This window comes from Enhydra lutris, unplaced genomic scaffold (assembly GCF_002288905.1).
Source record: "Enhydra lutris kenyoni isolate GAN:26980312 unplaced genomic scaffold, ASM228890v2 scaffoldscaffold62, whole genome shotgun sequence".
In the NCBI taxonomy this organism is placed as follows: Eukaryota; Metazoa; Chordata; class Mammalia; order Carnivora; family Mustelidae; genus Enhydra; species Enhydra lutris.
In genome coordinates, this window is record NW_019154146.1 from 1,807,863 (window position 1) to 1,829,640 (window position 21,778).

General features: G+C 50.2%; 1 protein-coding gene across 3 annotated transcripts in view; it reads right to left on the reverse strand.

Moving 5' to 3' along the window:
* Positions 1 to 21,778, reverse strand: part of LOC111158727 (afadin, adherens junction formation factor) — a 133,993-nt gene that overhangs the window by 31,259 nt on the left and 80,956 nt on the right. For all 3 annotated transcript variants that reach the window (XM_022520959.1, XM_022520960.1, XM_022520961.1), the window contains 9 exons: positions 21,684 to 21,745; positions 21,341 to 21,546; positions 18,601 to 18,746; positions 18,213 to 18,307; positions 17,542 to 17,807; positions 15,907 to 16,050; positions 14,273 to 14,471; positions 10,426 to 10,529; positions 8,305 to 8,391 (listed from right to left, as the gene is read on the reverse strand). In XM_022520959.1, coding sequence (XP_022376667.1) covers positions 8,305 to 8,391; positions 10,426 to 10,529; positions 14,273 to 14,471; positions 15,907 to 16,050; positions 17,542 to 17,807; positions 18,213 to 18,307; positions 18,601 to 18,746; positions 21,341 to 21,546; positions 21,684 to 21,745 — 1,309 coding nt within the window. The remainder of the gene's footprint in view (positions 1 to 8,304; positions 8,392 to 10,425; positions 10,530 to 14,272; positions 14,472 to 15,906; positions 16,051 to 17,541; positions 17,808 to 18,212; positions 18,308 to 18,600; positions 18,747 to 21,340; positions 21,547 to 21,683; positions 21,746 to 21,778) is intronic.

Below are 21,778 nucleotides of genomic sequence, written 5' to 3' on the forward strand. Positions count from 1 at the left end.
CAGGGGGAGGAAACCCAGGTGCCCCTCAAATTCCTTCTGTAAAAGGGTCTCCTGGAGAGCAGTTATGTATTTCGAAAGCACCAGCAATTATGAGTAACACTAAGTACAATTGTGGAATTCAATTAAACTAATGAGAAGTACATTTTTAAGTGTCAAAGCCACATTTTCCCTCCAGAAGACACTTCGAGAGTAACAGGGCAGTCGGGCGCCCGAGCTGCTCTGTCTGGGATCTGTGAGCTCTGATGTCACTCAAACTCCTGGAGAGTACAGGGCGGTGACCAGTACGTCCAGCCAGGCTGTGCAAAAAAGTGCATATTTATTATTTATTTGACAGATCACAAGTAGGCAGAGAGGAAGGCAGAGAGAGAGGGAGAAGTAGGCTCCCCGCTGAGCAGAGAGCCTGATGCGGGGCCCGATCCCAGGACCCTGAGACCATGACCTGAGCCGAAGGCAAAGGCTTAACCCAATGAGCCACCCAGGTGCCCCTTTAATATTTAATCTTAAGTGTACCTGAAATCTGCTCCTCTCTTTTTCCAAAGGGAAAGGAAGCAGGACTGGAGAGGGAAGTGGAATTACTGAGGACGAGGAGGGCAGGGCGGAGGAGGAGAGGTTTAGCAGAAATGTACTGGGGTTTCCTTGCGAAAAGGGCAGAAGAATGGCAGCACGTTTAACAGAAAAGGTTCCCAAACAGAATGATGGAGGCAGAAATAAGAACTCGGTGGCTACAAGCCACACGTTCCCCAGAACTGGACGGAACGCGCCCGGGGCTAAGCTGCTTACGTGTCAGATGTGGACCGGCTACGGGACAAGGCTGCCCTCGGACAGCTGGTCTCTGCTCCTGCTGGCGCACCTTCGGGAACACAGAGGGTGAGGTCCTCTCACCCCCGGCACAGAAACTCAGTCAGGAGGAACCTACGCCTCAAACGCTCAGTGGCCAACGGAGTGTGTGGGGGAGTGTGATATGACTAACAGCATAAAAACATCATTAACACACAATCCAAAAGAAAAAAAAAAAAAGAAAAGAAAAGAAAAGCAGCCTAGGAGGAAGGAAGAGAGGCCGGCAGAGAGTCAAGCCTATTGTTCCCAGGGCTGGAGACCCCATCTGGACTCTTCACCGAAGGTTCCAGAACAATGGTGGGCTGGGGGGACCTGAGAGCCCAGCAGCCTTAGAACTCGTCAGGATGTTCAGCACAGGGCTCTGCCCACGTGCTCCTTCCTTACGGTCTGAAAGCGGCTTTTTTTCTCATCAGACAAGGAGTTCTGATTTGCAAACTATTAAAACTCAGACGAGGGTTTTAAAAGCACCAAAAAGCTCTCTTCTTGGTAGGAATTACCTTAATTCCGAAACAAGCAGTTTTAAAAGTCACTTCTGATACACAGTCTGCCCTCAACTCGTCTGAGAGCACGGGCTAGGTGCTCCCGGACAGGTGTGGTCCGTAAACAAGCCGACGCCTGGTTTCGGTGAGGCGGGCTCCGGGCCCTGCCGCCGCTTACGCCTTGCAGAGAATACAAAACCCACCTTCTCTACCCTTTCCCTCTGTGTAAGATGAAGGAAGTGAACAAAACAGGGAACTCCTAAGTTGGCTCCCTCAGACGGGCTGCAGGCGGTCCGCGGGTGTGTGTGTGCACGGCATGAGGGCAAAGGCGCAGGGCTTTGCTGAGATCTCAGAGCGCTCTGGGGATGAAAGGGGTGAGACCAGAGCAGGCGAGCTCCTGGCTCCTGTTCACTGCTAATACAGGTATGCCCCATGCAGGGGTGAGGCCGGACTCCCCAGCCTTGGCTGAGAGCAAGTGGGCTAGGCTGAGGCAGCCTAAACCTTCTTCAGACTGGGATGTCCCACGGCCCCCCTGCGCGCAGTGCAGCGAGCCACAGAAAGATCATTTCTTACCACGAGTCCTAGGATGTGAAATGGTTCTGCTTTAAAGCATTAGCGTTCAATGTTTCTGTTACGTTAATACTATAATAAAATTCAATAATTTTATCAATGCAAGAAATTAGTGCTTAGACCGTTATTATAAAACAGGTAAAAAACAATAATTTTTTATTTTTATATAATTTATTATTTTGCTTTTAAAACAAAACTATAAAGCATTCTTTCCAAACTCATGAACTGCCACGGAAGGCACTGCACTAGTCATTTCAGACAACTTCACGGAAGATTATTTCTGGCACTTCCACGAAAGAAATTCTGCAGTCACACTGGGTACTTTGAAACTGATTTTTAAAAGGAACTAAAATTTCCGGACTTCATCTTTTTGACTAGGTCTTTCCCGTGTGGTCACAGCAAGGATGTTAAAGAATGTGAGAATGAAGGTCTCAAATTCTTCAAAGGACTTAACTGTAGTTCATGTCAGGAATTTACTCTTCAAAGAGTGAGAAGGTGGCATGTTAATAAACATCGTTTTCATCTTCTCCTTTTTAAGGCACAGCAATCTTTTTTTTGTGTTTAAAACTAAGATTTAAAGACTTAAAATCAGTGTATTGTCTAAAAGCACAAACTGAAACACCTTTACGATATTATTCAACTGTTCATTTTTTTAAAAAGATAGTAACATATCCTTAAGTATCTCTAAAATGGTCATTTCTAGCCTCACTTGTAGCATAAATGGGTTTCAAAGCCAGTCAAAGCCCCCCACGCATCTGCGGGAAGCTCCCCACCCGCTCGACCACGGGCGCCCAGCGTCACTGCGAGCCATCCTCACCACATTATCATCAGCATGAGTACATTTACAGGCTTTTTTCCTGTGCAAAAAGGATATAGGAAGCTTTTCTTTTTATGAACCTTAAAAATGTGCAACACTGAAATACAGAGCAACAAGCCCGGGGTGTGCAATTACAAGCCACAGTAAGCGGCGGCTTCGTGAGCGAGTTAATCACTGGCAGGTTTCAACAAGTTCTAATGGAAGCAGCCGCGGAATGCAGTTCCGAGTCTGCCCGACACCCACAACACAACAGCACCCTGATGAAACTCACCACCGGTCCTGTTCTTCCGACAACAGAGAACCACATTCTGATCTCGGGACTAGAGCAACTTCTCCAACTGAGGGAAAAGACAACTGCCCGCTTCCCTTGGTTTCCCGCGGCAGCCAGAGCTGGTCTCTGAGGACACGGGTCCGCACCGTTCCGAGCTGGACATTGGGACACCGAGCAGCATCTCCCAGCACGGACTGCAGTGAGCGCCGCGCTCAGACTCTTACGTAACCAGTCAGCTCTGACTTGCCTTCACTTGGTACTTTATTAAACTTTAAAAAGAGCTAGGAAAATAAAGAGGGAGTTGTTTGTATTTTAAAAATCCAAATTAAACAGGAAGCATTGTGTTGTCCCACAGATGAGTAAGAAGGAGCATACTAAACTTCCCAAAAGCAACGTTTTAAAAAAAGTAAACTGCACACACATACTCTTCCAAATCATCTGGATTTCATAAAACCGAACCGCACTGTGGAAGGAGCGTCGGGAAGCCAAACATCAAAACATCGTCCAGGCTCAAAGCAGCTAGCCACACACTAATTAGGAAAAAAAAAAGACTGGGCCAGATATGAAGACCACAAGAGCTTAAAGAAAACACGAACTACACAGACACCAGTAACAGTCACTGGGGCCTCTAGGCTCTTCTGCGCCAACCGTGCAGCGGCAAGGAGGGAGCCCGATGACAGTGGGCACCGTGCAGCTGGCGAATGCCAGGTCAGACCTTCCCCACGGCTTCACGTGCTTGCCCTCGTGCTTGTCTGGTGTGATCTGCTCGTGGCTCCAAGGCTGCGAGGTGCACACGCAGATCCCGCGCCACAGGACCAGCACAAGCACACACCAGTGAGCCCTGGCGAGGGGGATGAGACAACTCCCCGTCGTGCTGAGCCCTCCCCTGGCCGCGCACTGGCCTGTCTGGCACCTAAAACACATTCTTGATATCCTGAAAACCAATCTCTTCTAATTGTTATAAATGATGTGGACCTATGCGACGTGTCAGCCTCACAGTGCTGTTGAGCAGCCTGTGTAATTAAGTGACTTCCAATTTTCACTGCTGAATGTTCCTTTCCTAGCACCGAAGGTACTACAGGTCAGTTAGAGAAAAACAGGTTACTTCGTGAAGCCGTCGGGAACCATGGCATTCGCGCGTCATTGCAAGAGCAGACATGAATGCCCTACTCGTGTCTTCAAGGGGCACACTGTCCACTTAACACACCACAGCCGGAGGCACTTTCTCCAGAACATCTCTCTGTGGGCGGACACCCAAATTCTGTCTCTGGCTCTGAGTTTCTGAGCTCCACACCCATCAATCCAACTGCCCATGACGTCCCACGCCCCAGCCGAACCGGCGCCCCAGCCTGCAAAGGCAGAACGTGCAAAACTGAACACCTGACTCTCACTGCCTACGCCTCACCCCTGCCCTGCTTAGAGGATGTGCCGCGTCCACACGCTCCATGCTGAGGACAGGAGTATGGTGCGTCCTGCCACTTCGCGCTTACCCGCTCCAGCCAATTCATCCATCACACAGACCGTGGTCGTTCCACAGACACGCACCAGCCACAAAACCGAGTGCCCGACCTCAGCGACTGTGCTCTGTCCCCCCGTGGCTGCTTCCTGGAGCCATGCCTCTGTCACCTTCCAGGGGGCCGCTGCTAAGCATATCCTTACCGCTGCTCTGCTGGCAGGACTGAGCCCTCGAGCCCATGCTCTCTGAAGGACTGACAATCGACTTTCGAAACCTCACTTTGACCCTATCAGGCCTTTATCTGAACCCCTTTGATGCTACTTCTCAGAGCAATACCAAAAATGCACAAGCCCACCAAGATCTCAGGGACTCTTAAGTTCCTCTGGGACACAGCCAAACTCCCGCACCGGCCGCCACCCTCCAGCTGCAGCAGAGCCCGCAAGGCCCACACCGCGGAGGACACTCACCACCTGGGTCCCCTCAGGAAAAGCACGCCGACTGCTGTACGAGACGCGGTCCTGCCTCCCCTGTTCCAGAGGCACCCTGGAAGGCTGGCCCCCAATTCCGTGCTCCGGCACAGGACACAACGGCTCCACAATGGCTGCACCTTTGCCCGCAGCCCCTCGTCTGAGACTCTCTGCCCACCAGGCTCTGCCCGGCTAATGCGTGCGCGCCCGTCAAGCTCCAGCTTAAGAGGCACTTGCTCATGAAGGCCCCCGCAGAAGCGCACTCTCTGCCGTGCTTGGTCGGCAGACGCCCTGGAGCGACAGCCTCTGACGTCATGCACTCGCTCGTAGTCACTTCTGCTTCGCCCCTGAAGTGAGCAAGGGCGTGCGTGGGTGCTGATAAAGACATTCTCCGGGGGAGGAACTATCCCGAGAGCCGGGGGCATACTTCGTTTTATTACGTCTATTGTTTAATAAGCTGATGAATTCGGCATCTTAGCATTAAATCTGGAATCTCTTTTTCAAAAAACTTGTGTTATTACTTTTTTTCTAGTTCTAAATGTATGCTTTCACTGTGGAAAGTTTTCAAAGAGGCCAGAAAACAAGAAGAGTGTGGGAATCCCTGGGAGGCTCGGGAGGACGCCACCTTCCCAATCTAGGAAAGGAAGGAGCAGGCCCCCACGGCCTCCCTCCCACGGGGACTGCTAGGGGACGAGGCAAGCCGGGATGAAGACACTGAGCGGTTGCTCTCTGTCCTGGGTTCTCTGGCTCTGCGGCAGGGCCTGTGGCTGGCAGCTGCGGCATGAGCCACATGGGAAGGAGACCCCGCCACACGCAGAGACGAGGTAGCAGCCGGGCTACCGCAGATGCGGCACAGAAGCCACGTTCTCCGCTCCAGCTTCGGGAGGTAGAAAGGCGATCTTTGGATTTCTATCTAATGTCCTGTGTTGTTCCTATTCCCCATGGAGCCCCAGTTCTGAAATCCTATATCCCAATTAGAAATGCTAACACTGATACTTTCCTCCCATTTTTTCTAGACATCTTTTTTTTTTTTTTTTTAATGTGTCAGTCTAGAAAACGCCAGCAACAGACACGCAGACACTTCAAGGTTAGAAAGTGGAAATCACACTCTGTCTTTACACAACAGGCACCTGGTACTCTCTCTTGGAATAAACAGTGCCTGACAATTAACTACTAGTTTCACGTTGAGTTTATTATTCTAGTACTACTGAAAGGAACAGAAGACCTCCTCTTTAGACTATCAATAACCGGAAGCTAAATCTTGCGTGTCTCCAGCTTCCACGAGGCCGTCGGTCGCTGTGCTACACGATCTCTTAGCACAAGTCACGAAGACTTAGGTCAGAGCAAGGATCCCAGAGTGCTGTCTTTTTCTACGAGCAAGTACTTCCTACTGACTAGAGAGAGCACACTGCGTTCCCATGCCTCCCTGCATGAAGGCAGGTGCACACAAACCGCGAGGGAGCCCTGAGGGAGGGGCAGCCAGCACAGGTAGGGCTGGGAGAGGTGAGCCAAGTGCAGGGACCCACCACCAGGACAGAAACACAGCTGCGCGGCCAGTGGGCGAAGGCCAGATGGTGGCAGTGGGCGAAGGCCAGGTGGACGAGCTGTCGTCAGCGGTCCGGCCCAAGCACCTCCACATGGAGACCTCCTCTCAGGGCCTCAGCTGAGGTCCTGTCCTCCACACTCACTCGATGCCCCTCACCCCTCCCCGTGCTGCAGTCTGTATAACGGTGCAGGGACCCCTCCCGGCAGTGAGAGGACTCTCCCACGGCCTGCCATCTGGAACCACTCCTGGGGGAGAACGCAGGCCTGGGGCCAGCACCGTCCCTTCTGCCTCTCCCCCACAGGCACCGTGAAAGGAGGCGTGACTGGGACTTCAGCCCATGTCCCAGTCCTAACCGCCCACTGACACCTGGCCACCCGGCAAGAACAGAGGCCAGAGGCCCAAGGGGGAGGCGGGGGCAGGGGCCTGCGTGGGGCCCCTATGTGTGCAATGCCTTTACGGGTTACAAGTAAGGATCAGAGGCGCTTAGGTAAATACGACTTTGCCTTTCAGGGACCAGGTGGTTCTGTACTGAGAGCACAGCTTTCCGGGCCGCAGAGAAACAGATGGAGAAGACCGAAGTGCTGACAACCCCACAGGTCAGTACTTCAGACCCCAAGCAAGATGAGCGGGGAAAGAGGATCCATACGTATAAATGCATAATAGGAAACGTGCAGGTTAAAGTTTTCCTGTGTCGAATTGTGGCATGTAACATCCTGGTATTTTTTTCCCCTAAAAATGAGCATTTGATTCAGTTGGTAAGTATAGAAAATAGTCCATGTCTAATACCTTCCTATTCACAACTTTGTAAGTTTTGGGTTGTGGGTCCATTAAATTAGAATAGCCTGGAACTATGGCCCATAAGCATGACCCTTATCAGGAGTAAGGGACTCTGGGCCATGAGCTGGACTGACAGGTTCTGGACCTGCTGTCTGGCCCAGCTTGGGTGACCCCACGTAACCTGGCACCTCAGAACCAGACTACTGTGACCTCTGTCCACACCTGACACTGGCTCCCCTTGGCCAGCTGGTTCCCAGCTGGAGCCCCACCAGGGTCCCAGGTTCTTCTAGTTATCCTACATACCATGCCCTTCCCAGACGCAGCTTCCTGAAATGCCAAATTCCAACATGTCCCTTTCATTTCTCTGTGGAGTCTACAAGACGCAGTGCAAAGCCCTCACGTGTCAATCAGGGTTTCCAGAACCACCGGAGCACCACTCTCCCTTAGCCAGGCGGGTTTCCAATGACCCTGACACAGCCTGCAGCCCTGCTTCACACCATCAGTGCGGCTGGCTCCCAACCACATACTCTAAGGCTGGCTGGGGTGTTCTCTGTGGGAGGCTATGGCACCTGGCACATAGCGAACCCACATGTGGCCCAGGGAACAGAGGTGACCTCCTCGGCCCCACCGCACACCCACTGGAAGAGAGCACCTGGATGAGGATGCAGAAGCTGGCCTGGGTGATGAGTGTGCAGGGACGCATGTGTGCACCAGCACTCGAGGAGCTGTCCGAGGCCCCGCTCTGTCCCCGTGCGAGCCCTAGCTCCCGTCTCGGACTAAGGGACCCTCCCTTCTCCAGTGCCTGTTATGGCTCATCAAGTTTTGCCTCCACCTGCTCCTCAGGAGTACCAGTGACTCGGTGTCAAGGTCACACTGTCTGCAGCTCCCCTGGACAGCAGGATGCTATCCCTGCGCTGCCTGAGTGCCGTGAACCCTTCCATGGACCCCTCCCCGAGAAGCAGAACCACAAGCACGCTCTGTCCACAGGCAGCGAAGGGCTCCCCACGCTCAGCTCCGGCCCGTGGCTGACTGACTCAAGGTGCAGAGCGAAGAGGGACGACTCATCCCGCTGACCGCGTCTCACCTTCGCTGCGACAATGCTGAGACCCATCCCGTTTTGCTTTTTCAGAGTCACAGTGATGATTTCAGGTTCTTTCCTCAGAGGCTGAGCCTGGAGGACAGAAACAAAGGTTTATTTTATGGCTAAAATGAAGTGTTTCTAGGTTAGACAGTCACGAGTGACAGGGCCGATCACATTTGCTGTGGTTAACGGCCCAGACAAGGATTACAGATAGGGCTCATGGCGTGACCAGCAAAGGATCAGTACTCTCGCCTCCAGAGCCGTGAAGACACTAGTCATGAACACTATTTAAACGTGAAAGAACTTATTTTAGAAAACAAAAGTACATTTCCATTACTATCAGATTAGAAAAACCCAATCATAAAAATGAAAGTAAAATGTTACTGTATTACCTTTCAATATAAATTACTAGGTGTTTTTTAAAGAAAAAAGGCAAACTTATTTTACACCATCCATGGGGAGGTCAGCATGAGACAGCTGTAAGAAAGATGATCTAACATGAGTCTCCTGGAAGAATGCAGGGCTCATGTGACGTTAGGCCACCCTGAGATGCGGGCAGCACTGCTCCAAGTACTCTGGGCTCAGGGACGAGGTCAGTCCTTGAACTGATCCCTAAGCAAACACGGAGCTGTCCACTGAAGTTACATGTTATCCGTATGTCACACCTCACCCAAAGAAGAAACAAAATTACAGAGGAAAACCACCAGTGCATACACACTATGGGATCCGCCAACAAGTGGTCGTTACATACATGGGGCTTGTTCATTCAGAACCAAGGTCAGTGAGAGAACACTGGAAGGAAAATAATTTGTTTTGAGATTAAGACTTGAACGCTCCCAAGGGATCTCTGAGCACACTAGGAAGACGAAGAACCCATGATCCCATCCAGGAAGGTATTTGCTGTCCTATTAAACCTGGGAGTTGGGAACAGCTATTAGTTGGACTGTGGCAAACAACTCAGGAGGCCCAGAGAGTGCTGAGAGGCACCGTATCCGGGTCAGAGGCTCCGGGCGACCGGCTCCCACGTGGCGGGGCGGCCAGCCGCTACCCCGGCCGCTGGAGACGGGAGGACACACGCCCCAGTCTAAAGCTGGCCGTTCAGCCATGACGAATAGTAACTTGGAATTTGATATACAAAACACCGTGCGTGCTTTACTTTGCGGTAAGTATTGCCACCTTACGCCACCTGACACAATCTACATTTTCTTAGAATTTAGGTACAAGAGAGGTGCACAGCTTTGACAGGCTGCTGGTCAGTATTGTCGGGTGTACAAGGAAGTCTCTGGAGCATCAGAAGCTACCTGGCTGTGTCTGCACCCCAGAACCTCTAACCCTTGGCCCAGGCACACTGGACAATTCCCATTGGCGGGCAGGGGAAGACACGGCCACATGCAAACACGCACAACACACTGAGCCTGACCCCCAGGAACTTGGACCAAAGTACAGTCCCATCTGTTTGTTCCTTCCAAGGCTTAAGTGGCTTAAAAGATGAAAATGGTAATTACAGGAAGATAAGTAATGTGAAAGATATCTAAATGAAACTCCACAACAAAGTTCAAAAAGGAAGATTTTCCTTTGTTTCTATTGATCAGATGTGGCAGTCCAAGGCACAGGGACACAACACAGTCTTTGTTATTTAAATCTCTAGGCAGGAGGCAAAGCAGAACTCTCCACACAATGCACGAAGCTAGTGAAGAGAGGACTGACCAGCTTCCAAAAGATACAAAATTACCAGCAAGTGATTTGACACATATTTAAAACAAGGTAGAACCAACTATAAGGAGAAAATAGTTCTACCAAAGAAATACATTTTCTAACAAAATTCGTAAGGCTATCATATTATCTTTTTAAAAATATGTATTAACATTAAGGCTGGTATAGCTGAGGGTAGAAATATTTTTGTTTATGGACAAAAGTATATAGACAATGGCCTGGAAAAAATATGTATGTATATAAGTCCTAGTTTCAGATTTTTTAAAATAAAATCAGTACTTAAAGATGATTTTAAAATACTCTTAGCACAACAATGCTCACTATAACCACAGAACGGGTTTGCATTACATTTTCACACCGTATGGGACACGCGTGGGTGTGTGCCGCACCCGTCACACTCGTGATACTTGCCAGCTCCGTGCTCTCGCGCAGAAGGTGGCTCTCGTAATCTGCACCTTCAAAGTAGATCGTCCAGGTGCCTGGTGAGCGTGCATGAGGAATTAACCTACAAAATCCTGAGGAGAAAGCAAGCAAATTATAAAATTGAAAAGGAAGGCAAGTCAGCCACATAATCTCCAAGAAGGGCAGCAACATCACGGGTCAATGGCTCGGCACCTCCAGACGACCCTTCTTCTTCGTACTCTACGTACACTTATTGCCTCTGGAAATGGAACTTTCAGACATTTAAAATCATTGTTTTGGTCTGATGGAATTCAACACCAAGCTGAAAAGTGAAACTGGTCTCCCCATCCTGTTCGTTTCAAAGAACTTTTCTCCCTATTTCTATGAGAAATCACCGACGTGCACTGTAACGCCTTCCTTGCTGACCAAGTGCTCAGCAATACCCAAGAGGCCTTTCTCAACAGAGACCGCTGTGAACAAGTAGTGAACAGCTAGTGAACTAGTTCACACGTCTGCCCAGTGTCACACCCTGGGCTCTACGGTTTTCAGGCAGGACAGTGTCTGACCTGTAGGATGGGCCCCTTCACACAACTCTGTCCAAATTTCCTAACCAGTCACTTAAATGTCTTACAAATAAGTTTCAGAATCATTTTATAATGTTTTGAAAAGTATTTATGATATTCTCATCAACAAATGACAGCTTTATAAAACTAACCTTTTCAATTCAAAATATGTCATTCTTCATTTAGGCAGATCTTATTCTGTGTTTCTCTGGACCTTCCTGACAAAGTTGTATCACATAGGCCTTGCACATTCTTATATTTTCTCCAAAGCGGTCTGGTCTTCCTATTACTAGCAGCTCAACAGTTCCGAGGAGCCTAGCGTGTGCCCGACGTCACACGGATGGCTCTTGCCAGCACGCAGAGCCTCAGCTAGTCCCTGGGACTGGGGAGAGCCCTGGCTGATGCCTCCCAGCCCTCTCCACTCTAGGATTCCAGCCGTGAGGAAAGTTTGCCTGTTACTTTGGGGCACTTATGAGGTTTTTTTGCAGTAAGCAGAAAAGGAGATGTCAAAAGACCACAGTTAAAATAAAGATATAAACTTATAGCCCTTTTTATAAAAAATCACCATTTCAACCTATTTTCATTAAAATATACCTACAACTTCTCTTTCCCCCACTTGAGGGAACTGTGATTATGACAATTTTGAAATGAACAATCTTTATTATTTTCTTATTTTTTTCAAATGTCAAGGCCGGATCATACATCAAGCAGACATCAAGCAGGAAATGCATCTCAGATCAGGTGTAAGTCCGTGCTGGTTTTACAGCCTTCTCTCACACAACTGTGTTATAGGACAAAACAAAAGGAACATAATTGAGAGCACACAGTAGTCCCTTATTCGGCTCAAAGACTTGAGCGTGAAGAATTAAAAACACTGATGTCATAAAAGAACACACCCAGTTCTTTGTAAGTCTTGCAAAGGCTCCTCTGTAATAGACTGTGTTATCATCTGACACATACAGAAGGAGGCAGGGACGCCAAGACCGTGATGAAATACCACGTATGTTCTGAAATCAATCACTCTGGGAGCCTCAGGGGAAGTCACGGAGGAGACTTCACCACCCTGGCAGGAGCTCACTTTTCCTGACCTGGCAAGCTCTGGCTCTGCGGCACGCATCACAGAACCGACAGCTGCGTACGCAAGTCCACACACACACATCTGGAAAATGCTAGTAAACCCGTCTTGCTGTGCGCTCATTCACAGGGTTAGTGAAGAGCTGAGCACTCGCAGCCCAGCAGCCCTGGGCTGGGGGCTGAGGGTCAGGGGCCTGGCCCCCAGGACTCCAGCTCGACCCCAGAGACAGGCGGACACATGCGTTTCAAGGGCTGTCACAAAAATGTCCCAAAAGAACAGAGAATCCCTTGTGGGGAAAGTGGCGTTAAGTGTCGGGAGCAGGCTGAGGTTTTCTAGACACAGGGCTACCTGACCGGGACTTCAGAAAGTAAACCCAAGCGTGCGAGTGAAGCAGCAGGTGGGGGTGCGGTGGGGCAAGGCCCAGGGGTGTTAACACCAACATGTTAATACCAACGACGGGCTGGGAGCGGGGTGTCCTGCTCAGCCGCCGGCGTGCTCAGCTCCCGGGGGTGAAGGGGAAGTGTAGGGGGGTGGGGGGGGCGGAGATCCAACAGCCATGAAGCAACTGAGGGCGGCGGAAGGTTGGGGGCACAGAGGGGGCACAGAGAGTGGTCCGGGCAGCAGCCAGCCGGAGTGTGTGGCTGCCCCCCACACGTGGGTGTGCCAAGTGCTGATGGGCCCGGCCCTGCAGGCATGACAAGCAGTGCCCGCATGGCAATGGAGGCCCCTGGGCTCGACCCTGAGGCCACACACGGGTGCCAGGGACCAGTCTGGGCCTGCTCTGCTGGGCAGGAGGACTCCCCCCATAGGAGCCCTGACATGGGGACTCCCACTGCCCGACTGAGGCTTTCTCAGACGTCACTGCAGCCTGGACCTCTGTCCTACCTGCTCGTCCCAGACATGAGCCCAGGCTCGTCCCAGCCACGTTCCTCCTTCACACAAAGCTCCTCGAGGACGCACCCGCCTCAGCTCTGCTGCTCTGAGGACGGTGCTGAGAGAAAACAGGAGTCCGCACTCCCGGCACAACCAGACACGCTGGCTACTAACACACCACCCTTCACTACAAGAAGCAGCCTTTGTAGAATGGAAATTTTAAACTATCATAACCTTCAGAGACATAACAATCTATTTATCGTAGCATGTGAAACAGTCACTGAAATTAAAAACCACACTCACCGAATTCACGTCGGCGAGACTAACCCTTCACTTTGCCACTGTCATTTTTGTTTAAGCTAATTCCTGAACTCTGAATCTGTTTCTCAATTCACCTGAGCTCACGTTACAAAACATAGCAGACTGGGGCTGAACTGGGGTCTGATTTAGAAGTTTGTGCTTCGAGTGTAAACGTGGTATTTTGGGGGGAAGAGGCAGAGGGAGAGAGAATCTCAAGCAGGCTCCCCGCTGGCCAGGGAGCCTAACACGGGGCTCGATCCCAGGACCCCGAGATCAGAATCTGAGCTGAGACCCAGAGTCAGCACCTTAAACTGCCGACTCCCAGCACGTGTGGGATTTTTACCACCACATTCCGACAAGAATATGTAAACGGCTACGGGATCAGACCCGGGGAGCTCGCTGCCCTTAGACAAGCCCAGCGAGAGCGTGGCTCACGAGCCCCGGCAGGCGCTGCATATGTGCTCACGGTGGCAGCTGTGCCAATGCGAGGTTATGGCCGTGCCCTGTGCCACAGGTCTAAGTGTCCCACAGGCGGCTGGCCCGGTCCCCTCGAGTGCCTGCCATCCACGTGCCCGTGTCCTGGAAGGGCAGTCTCACGGGACAGAGCTGGGGTGCGAGGGGAGACGGTGTGCTTGTCGCCCTCGCGCTGCTCCCGACAACTCCAGTGGTAGCCACATGCACGGATCATTTTCACGGGATAAGCCAAGCTCCCAGCTCCCCAAAACCAGCAGAGGAGCAACCAAAGGCCCTCTCTCCTAGCAGGCCAGGCAGCAACGTGGCTGTGACAGCTGGCGGGTGGAGCCATGCCATGGGAGGGTCACAGCACACCCACGGGAGCCTCATGGTGCGACAATGCGGACTCCACAACACCATGAAATGCTTACTTCCACGTCCTGCCACACGGCTTTCTCCAGAAGCACATGCTGTGTGCTCCACACGTGTGGCCTGACGCACGTGCGCACACCCACACCCACAGCCACCCGGTACAGTGCTCACTCCGAGCCGGGTCAGAGCTTGGACTCCAGGCACAGTAAGCGGGACGCACCTCTCTGGCACAGAGGGTCTAAGAATTCCTGCAGGCCGTTGGGAATGTTCCTGACGACGTCGCAAGAGTAGCCGTCTTCTGGCAGCAGGAAAGGCAGCTGCAGATCAGGGTCCTCCTCCAGCTGCACCTCCCTGCCGTCACTGCGCGCCAGCTCGTCCGCCGTGTTCTCGGCCACAGCCACCACGTTCTCGATCAGGTCCTGGTCAGAACACAGACGCACAGTGAGCACGACACACCAGCGGGCTGCCACTCAGACCTCTCGTGCGTGCCGCGGCCACACACGCAGGCAGGGCTGCGAGGGACAGCGTCCCCAGTGTGCCAACACCGGCGTGCCAGGCGACGGTCGCTGGTGAAGCACAGCCTGCAAACACGCGAGCCAAGATAGTCAGGGTTAATCTCGAGTAACATGCAGCCTTAAAAGGAAATTGTTCACTCGTAAGAAAACGCTTTCCCTTTGCCAAAATAGCAATTTTTTTCCCTTGCAATTTAACATCCAGGTGCTAATGATCCAATTTTTGCAGAATTCATAATGACAGAAAAAACTCACACAACGGCGAATGTAAAAAATCAGGACAGAAATATCTATCCCCAGCTAATCGGGAAAGAAAGCTCCCCCGGCTTCACTGTACAGCTCGACAAAGTGAACATGGCGCCTCAAGTCCCCGAGTCACAGAGCAGAGCCCTCACGGGAGAAGCAACCCTTGCTGCCCTGTCGGCCCGGGCTCCCCCGGCACAGATCCCGCCACCTGCTCTGGGAGCCTGTGCGGATGGACACGTGCCGTGTGCACCCCGTGCTGCACTTCTGTGCACACGCACAGGGCATCTCATCTGCTGTGCACTTCCATGTGCAAACGCACAACTTGGTGCCACGCCGCGCTCCTGCATGCGACGGTGACGGGACCTTCTAGACGCTCTCCTGTCGGGCTCATCTGCCAGCTCCTGATCCTGGCTACTCCGTACACGTCTTCTGTTGGCATGAAGTCAATCCTAGGGGTCGGCCCACCCACCTCCGGCACTTCCCTCATCAGCACTCCGGCCTCGAGCAGATTTTATTCGCGGGTGACAACAAGCACTTGCGGCCTTTCTCATTCTACACACAGGAGCTGTAGCCCACATCGTGGACCAGGCCGTTGGCCCCCCATGCCTTCTCTCCAGACACAGGAATGCCAGAACTTGATTCCCACCAGTAGGAGGCGTCCACACGGGTCAGGGCAGCCCCCCTGGCTGGGTGGTGGACCTGAGGGGCACTCTGTGCCCACGGCACACTGATGTCCGTGCTGTGGCAGGGGCTCTGGGGCCTCTGAGCCTCAGGTCACAGTGGTGAGCCTGGGAATCCGGGCAACCTCTTAACTTCCTCTCCCGCCAGGCCTTCCAATCATTTTCTAAGAACCTAACCTACTTCCCTGGATAAATGCCTTTCTACTTAAAGTGCTGTGTATTTTCTACCTCCTGTACTGAACCCTAACTCAAATATCAATGACAAATACGATCTTAGGAGATGACTAAGAAGCTTATTTATCATAGAAATAAAGTAATTATAAGCAGCCCCTCCTGCACCTTTTGGAACCGGACATTTCCCTAAGCAAACAGTCCCCAGCTGCTGGCCCACCGCGCGGCCGACGGGCGGCACTCACCGCAGGGACGAAGGGCTCGTCGGGCGCGCAGTGGTAGTTCTGTAACAGGGCCTGCAGCTGCAGGGAGTTCAGCTTGAAGCACGTGCTGTTGACGGTCGGAATGTCCTCCGCTGAGTACTTGTCCATTGTGAGCAGAGTGGTTGCCTGGTGGAAAGGGTAACAGGAGACATGACTGGGAAGTATTTTATAGCTATTCCCCTTCATGTAACACTTAAAACTGTAATAACTTGCTAATTTAATTTTAAAACGCAGAATGTTTTTGAGGGAAACACACTTCTATTAACATTGAATTGAACTGAAAAAGCGCTGTCTAATAAAGGTTTTTAGATGGCTTAATTTCACTAAAATACATAATTTGTATTTTACTAAAATATAAAATGTAAATGAAATTCAATTATTCATAAATCATTTTAAAAAATTCTCTTAGAAACTGTGAACATGGGTCACCTGGGTGGCTCCGTAGGTTAGGCTGCTGCCCTCGGGCTCAGGTCATGACGCCAGGGTCCTCCGATCGAGTCCCACATCGGACTCCTTGCTCAGCGGGGACCCTGCTTCTCTCTCTCTGCCTCTGCCTGCCACTCTGCCTACTTGTGTGCGCTCTGACCAATAAATAAAGTCCCGTAACCATTTACATCACACCCACTCTGATCACCAGTTACTGGGGTCTGAATAAAGTTCCCTGTAATGGTTTTTTACAGCCCGCGGACGCAATCCAAGGAGGACAGTAGCCTCTTTCTACACTAAACTACTTTAAATGAGATTAAGAAATTGTGGGGAAAATGCAAAATTATAAACTATAATAAAAAAAAAATACCCGCCGTAGGTTCTGAGGCTGCAGATCATCTCTTTGACTGCAAAAGCCCCGTACCCAGGGCAGGCTCTGCAGGAACACCCTGAGTACTGGCTGAGCCGCTCACACACAGCCATCGCGAGCTCCCCCGTGCCCTTCTCCGTCTCCCGCCCTCGGCCTTTGGGACGTGACGACTGCTGAGTGCTAGGCCCCTCTCCTCCTGCGCGTGTCCCCTGCGGGTGTCCGCTATGCGCTGCTCACCTGGCTGAGTGTGCTGAAGAGCGCCGCGCTACCCAGCTTCACACTGGGATCTGTCCTTTCAGCTGGGAGCCTCACAAAATACTGTCTGGTAAGAAAGAACCCTTTAAGGGTATTTATTCTAGTGCTTACCACCTGCTGCGGGCTGAGTTGTGTCCCCTCAGATCCCAACCCCGTGCACCTCAGAACGCGACCTTACTTGGAGCAAGGGTCTTGACAGCAGTGAGAGGAGTGAGTGAGGGAACAGGTCTAACGAGACTTAAGTCCGTATGAAGAGTGGACACGTGGAGACACACATGCCCCCGGGGAGAGCACCTGTGAAAATGAAGGCAGAGAACCACCCTGCCCACACCCTGACCTTGGCCTCCTGGCCTGTGAGACAACGTCTGCTGCTGAAGTACGGGGCTGGCCGAAGACGGTCTCAGAGACCCAGGCAAGCCAGCACCCCACCGCTGCTCCAGTGCAGCACACGAACACCCCCCAGGGGGCTGCTGACTCGGCTGAATCCCGGGGCTGCCCCTTGACGGAACGAGACACTGAGAACGAGGCGCACGACCTATGGGCAGGTGAGAACCGCGCCAGCTCACCTGCACTATGCGGCTGAGGTGGCAATCCGCCGCCAGCTCCAAGCCCTGCTTCTCCGCCCAGGCTTCCACGTGTCCCAGCTGCTGGCGGATAATCGCCCCCCAGTAGTGGGAGCACAGCCCCGACTCGGGGTCGGTGACCAGCCGGTTGAAGAGCCACATGTTGATAAAGTGGAAGAGCTGCGAGAAGAGCTGGATGGTCAGGGCCGCGTTGACTCGGCAGCGCCGCAGCAGAGACATGGCTCCCGTGAGCGTGTGTAAGACGTCATCTGTCAGACACGCGGGACGGAAGCAAGAGTCTTGTGAAAACGCTGGACGCACAAAGCATCAGGAACGGTAAGAAGGGCGACTTGGTCACTTTTGAGATACCAGTCCCTTCAGACGGGAGGCGGGAGGGAGGTCTGAAACCACACACGGGGGTTAACCACGTGTCCTGAAGCTCACCCCAAGAGACCTTCTGAAAAAGCACGACACCCCAAAACCAGAGCTATTCTTAAAATAAAACAGACGGTGGCTGCGATTTACTAAATGGCAAATCCAACCGTTTATCTCACTTATTCTAAAAATACCTCCCTCTTATGATAGTAAATATTAAAAAGAAGTTAAACAGGAAGGAGGGAAGAAGAAAGCTGAGAGAGAGGAGGAGAGAGATGGCGGGAGGAAAGCATCCTAACCTATTTTTGGTCTTTGCAGGCTGTTCTCTTCAGGGTCATCCAGAAAGGCTGGCATGTAATTATTCAGTTCTGACTGAAGACAGTGAACTAGGTATCTGAAAATACGTAGGCAATTTTAATAACCCCAGCAGGACGCAGCGCTATTGTCAGACATGACATCACAAACAGAATAGTTCACACTGCTGAGAAACAGTTTCCATTTACAGTACAATAGCTTTAGTCTCAGGAGTCTCGAAACACAGCTCAACAAATTCAATTTCCTAAATCAACACATCTGGCACACAGCTACTCATGCTTCTCGCTATTCATCTTCAATCAGGGTAAATAAAAACTTAAAAAAAAAAAAATCTCTACAGAAGAGTGCAATCTCCAAAAAGGTGCTCCTTACTTAAACGCCATCTGAACCAAGTGTGCTAAAATGTCTTGGGCGTCCAGTGTGATTCGACTAAGATCTCGGTCCTGTTTAATGAAGTTGAGCAGCTCAGACGCGTTGGCCATCCAGAAGGCAAGTGCTCCTGCAATATTCTTCTGCTTCTGTAGACAGAACGGATTTCCATAAGCAACCCCAAGACAAACAAAAAGAACGAAAATACAAAGGAATGCTCTTGAAAAGCTGCTGAGATAGACCAGTACCTTCCCACTGTCACCAAGGTATTTACCACAGATACCAGATATTTGCAAAGGAATTTGGATGCGTTCACAGCAGCTAACTGCAACACCTCAGGATTCATGGACAGACACATGGATCCAGGTGGCCACCACGGACAGAATCAGGGCCGAAAACAGAGGTATCAGAGCCTACAACGCCCAATTGGAGATTGTGCATTATCTGGTAATCTGTGAAGGACACACGCGTCTATCCACGGTTACCCACAGCCACCCTGATACGCACAGTCACTGGCTCGGACGCCGAGCAACTCGCTATCAAGTACTGATCTATCGCATTGTCTCCCGACCACATGAGCAGGCCAGGCAACCTCAGATGAGATCCACAGAATAGGAACCAAGGGTAAACAAGAAAGAGGAGAAACAGAACTTCCGTCATTTCATATCCACACTGAAGTGCATTAAGCAGAAATTATGAAATGCTGATAAGGGTTGCACAGTCAAAAGGATTTAGTACTGCATGTTTCAGTTGCTGAATGAGTGTTATGAACCGTCCAGTCCGGCTGCTGGAGTGCCGTGTTTGACATGGAAGCAGCGCGAGAAACTCAGCTAAGCCGACAAAGCCAGGACCAGTTCCCAGCAGCACGTCCTACCTGATCAACCTGGTCTACTTCCTGGAGGAAAACAGACGAAGGGAAATCAGGCAGAATGAGAGAAAGAAACTTGTAAACAATCACGATAGTTTAAAAAATCAAAACACTAACATGAAGGTACGACACAAAGGTACGACATTTAGTTCTGTCATTCCCAAATTACATATTCACTCCTGGCTCAGAAACAGCTTGGAAAGTACGTGATGTAAAGGGTTAGTTCTACGTTTTTAACACGGCCCAGTGAGGGAGGGAATTCCCAGAATTTACATACAGAAATGTGACATTTAACACGGGAACACACTGATCTCTTTAAAAGATTTACAAATAAAGGACTTCTTAACGTCTTTCAATGATCTCGTGTGTCTGACTACTTCAAGGTATGTAAGATGAGTGTCTACCCTCTGGTTTAACAGGATGAAAGAGACAGAAAAGACCAACAGAAACAAAAAAAATAAAAGTTAAAAATTTTTAAATGTATAAAAAAAACATAACTATACTAAAACAGAGTAAATTGGTTTTTCAAAGTAGGTTTTTACAAATTAAAAAATTTATTCATTACTACGGTTCTTTCCTAATACTTTAAGACTCCTCCGATCACATAGTAACCCCTAAATGTGTTTTAATAGACCTGTTTTGATAATGATGATTTCATAGACTAGTTCCAATTCAATCAGAAAAAGTCCATCAATAGTAGTCTGATGAAAGGAATTTCACAATTTGAAACGGGCTTTGGAAATGCAAACACGAGGGAAGACAGACAATGGCTTTGAACTAAAAGAAAATCCGTGTTTCTTCATAAATTAGGAAGAGAGGGAACACAAAATGGGATCCAAATAAAATGACAATCCTTTTTGGATTTGTTTCTTCACTTGGGGAAAGAACTGTAAGCCCATTAGATTCACAGGTTCACCCCTCAAACATAAAAGAAACAGTTCTTGAAAAATTTGGCCTTTTGAAATAATTCAGAAGGAATCAACAGATTTGTTTGCTCAAACTGTCCTCACAGGAGGGAAACCACCAAACCATCTAATCAGGCTGATTCACAGTACGTAACTAGAGTTTTGTATTTTGTGACCAAATAACAGCTCTGATAAGTGGTTTGGGAAAACTTAAAAAAAAAATTAACTTCACATTGACTTTCAAGGACGTAGAATTAAATCTTCAAATTGTCTGTGAGTTTGGAAAACTGCTATGCCAATTTACAGATGAAGAGTACTTAACGAGAAACAAACCACTACAAAGAGAACACCCTTACTTCCTTAAGCTTCAGCCGTTCTGTGACGGACTGTGATCATGCCGTCATCGAGAAACGTCATGATGTACATCACACCGAAATGAGTGCCGCCAAAAATCCACAGAAATCCTACCAATGTCGCACTCTCGGTGGAAAAGAGCAAACACCCTCGGAACCTTGAGAAGACTCTAAGAGGGTGGCTGCCAGGCGCTGGCAGGGAGGTTATGAGGACAAACTGCTTCGTGGCATAGGGTTTTACTCTGGGTGATGGGAATGTTCTGGAACCACAAGTGTTGCTGCACAACACTGTGAACGTCCGAAATGCTACCGAATGAGTCACTTTAAAATGGTTAATTTTACATTAATGTGAAATTCACCTCAACAAATTATTTTTTCTAAAAAAAAAATCCCATCTCAACGTGTTCTCACAACTACCACCATCTTAAGGATCTTCACTGTGATCATGACATTCCCACAGAGATTAAGGAGAAAAACAGCTGAAAACCAGCTGACACTTCTTTGCCACTTTCAAAGCTATGCAAGCGTCCAAGCTCTCTGCAGAGCGGGTGCAGTCGGACTCGGGGGGCGGGCCCGGGACGAGAGGCTGCGCGGGGCGGCTGCGCGCCGCGGCTTACCTGGATCACCGCCTCCATCATGCTCACCATCTTGTGGACCGTGGCGGTCACTCTGTGAGCGCGCTCGCTGGGGCTGGCGTCGGGTCTGCACCGGCTGGACAATACATACCGACACGCCATGTATAACACATATGTAGGGGACAACTTAAAATGGACTGTAGAGCTATTAGTATAGTTTATGATGGCAGATAAAAATGAATCTTCAGCTGTAAAAAGATTTCAAAAAAGAAAAAAACAAACAAACAAACAAACAAAAAACAACAAAAAAAAAACCCATGAAAATCAGATGGAGGAAAATGGAACAAGAAATAATTCACTAACAATGGAATCTGAAATTACTCACAACTCTCCCTGAATTCGATGCTCGCAGGCAGTACCAGCTCGGGCCCAGGAGCGTCCTGAGTTCTGCAAGTAGAGAGCGGCCCTCTCTTAGATCGT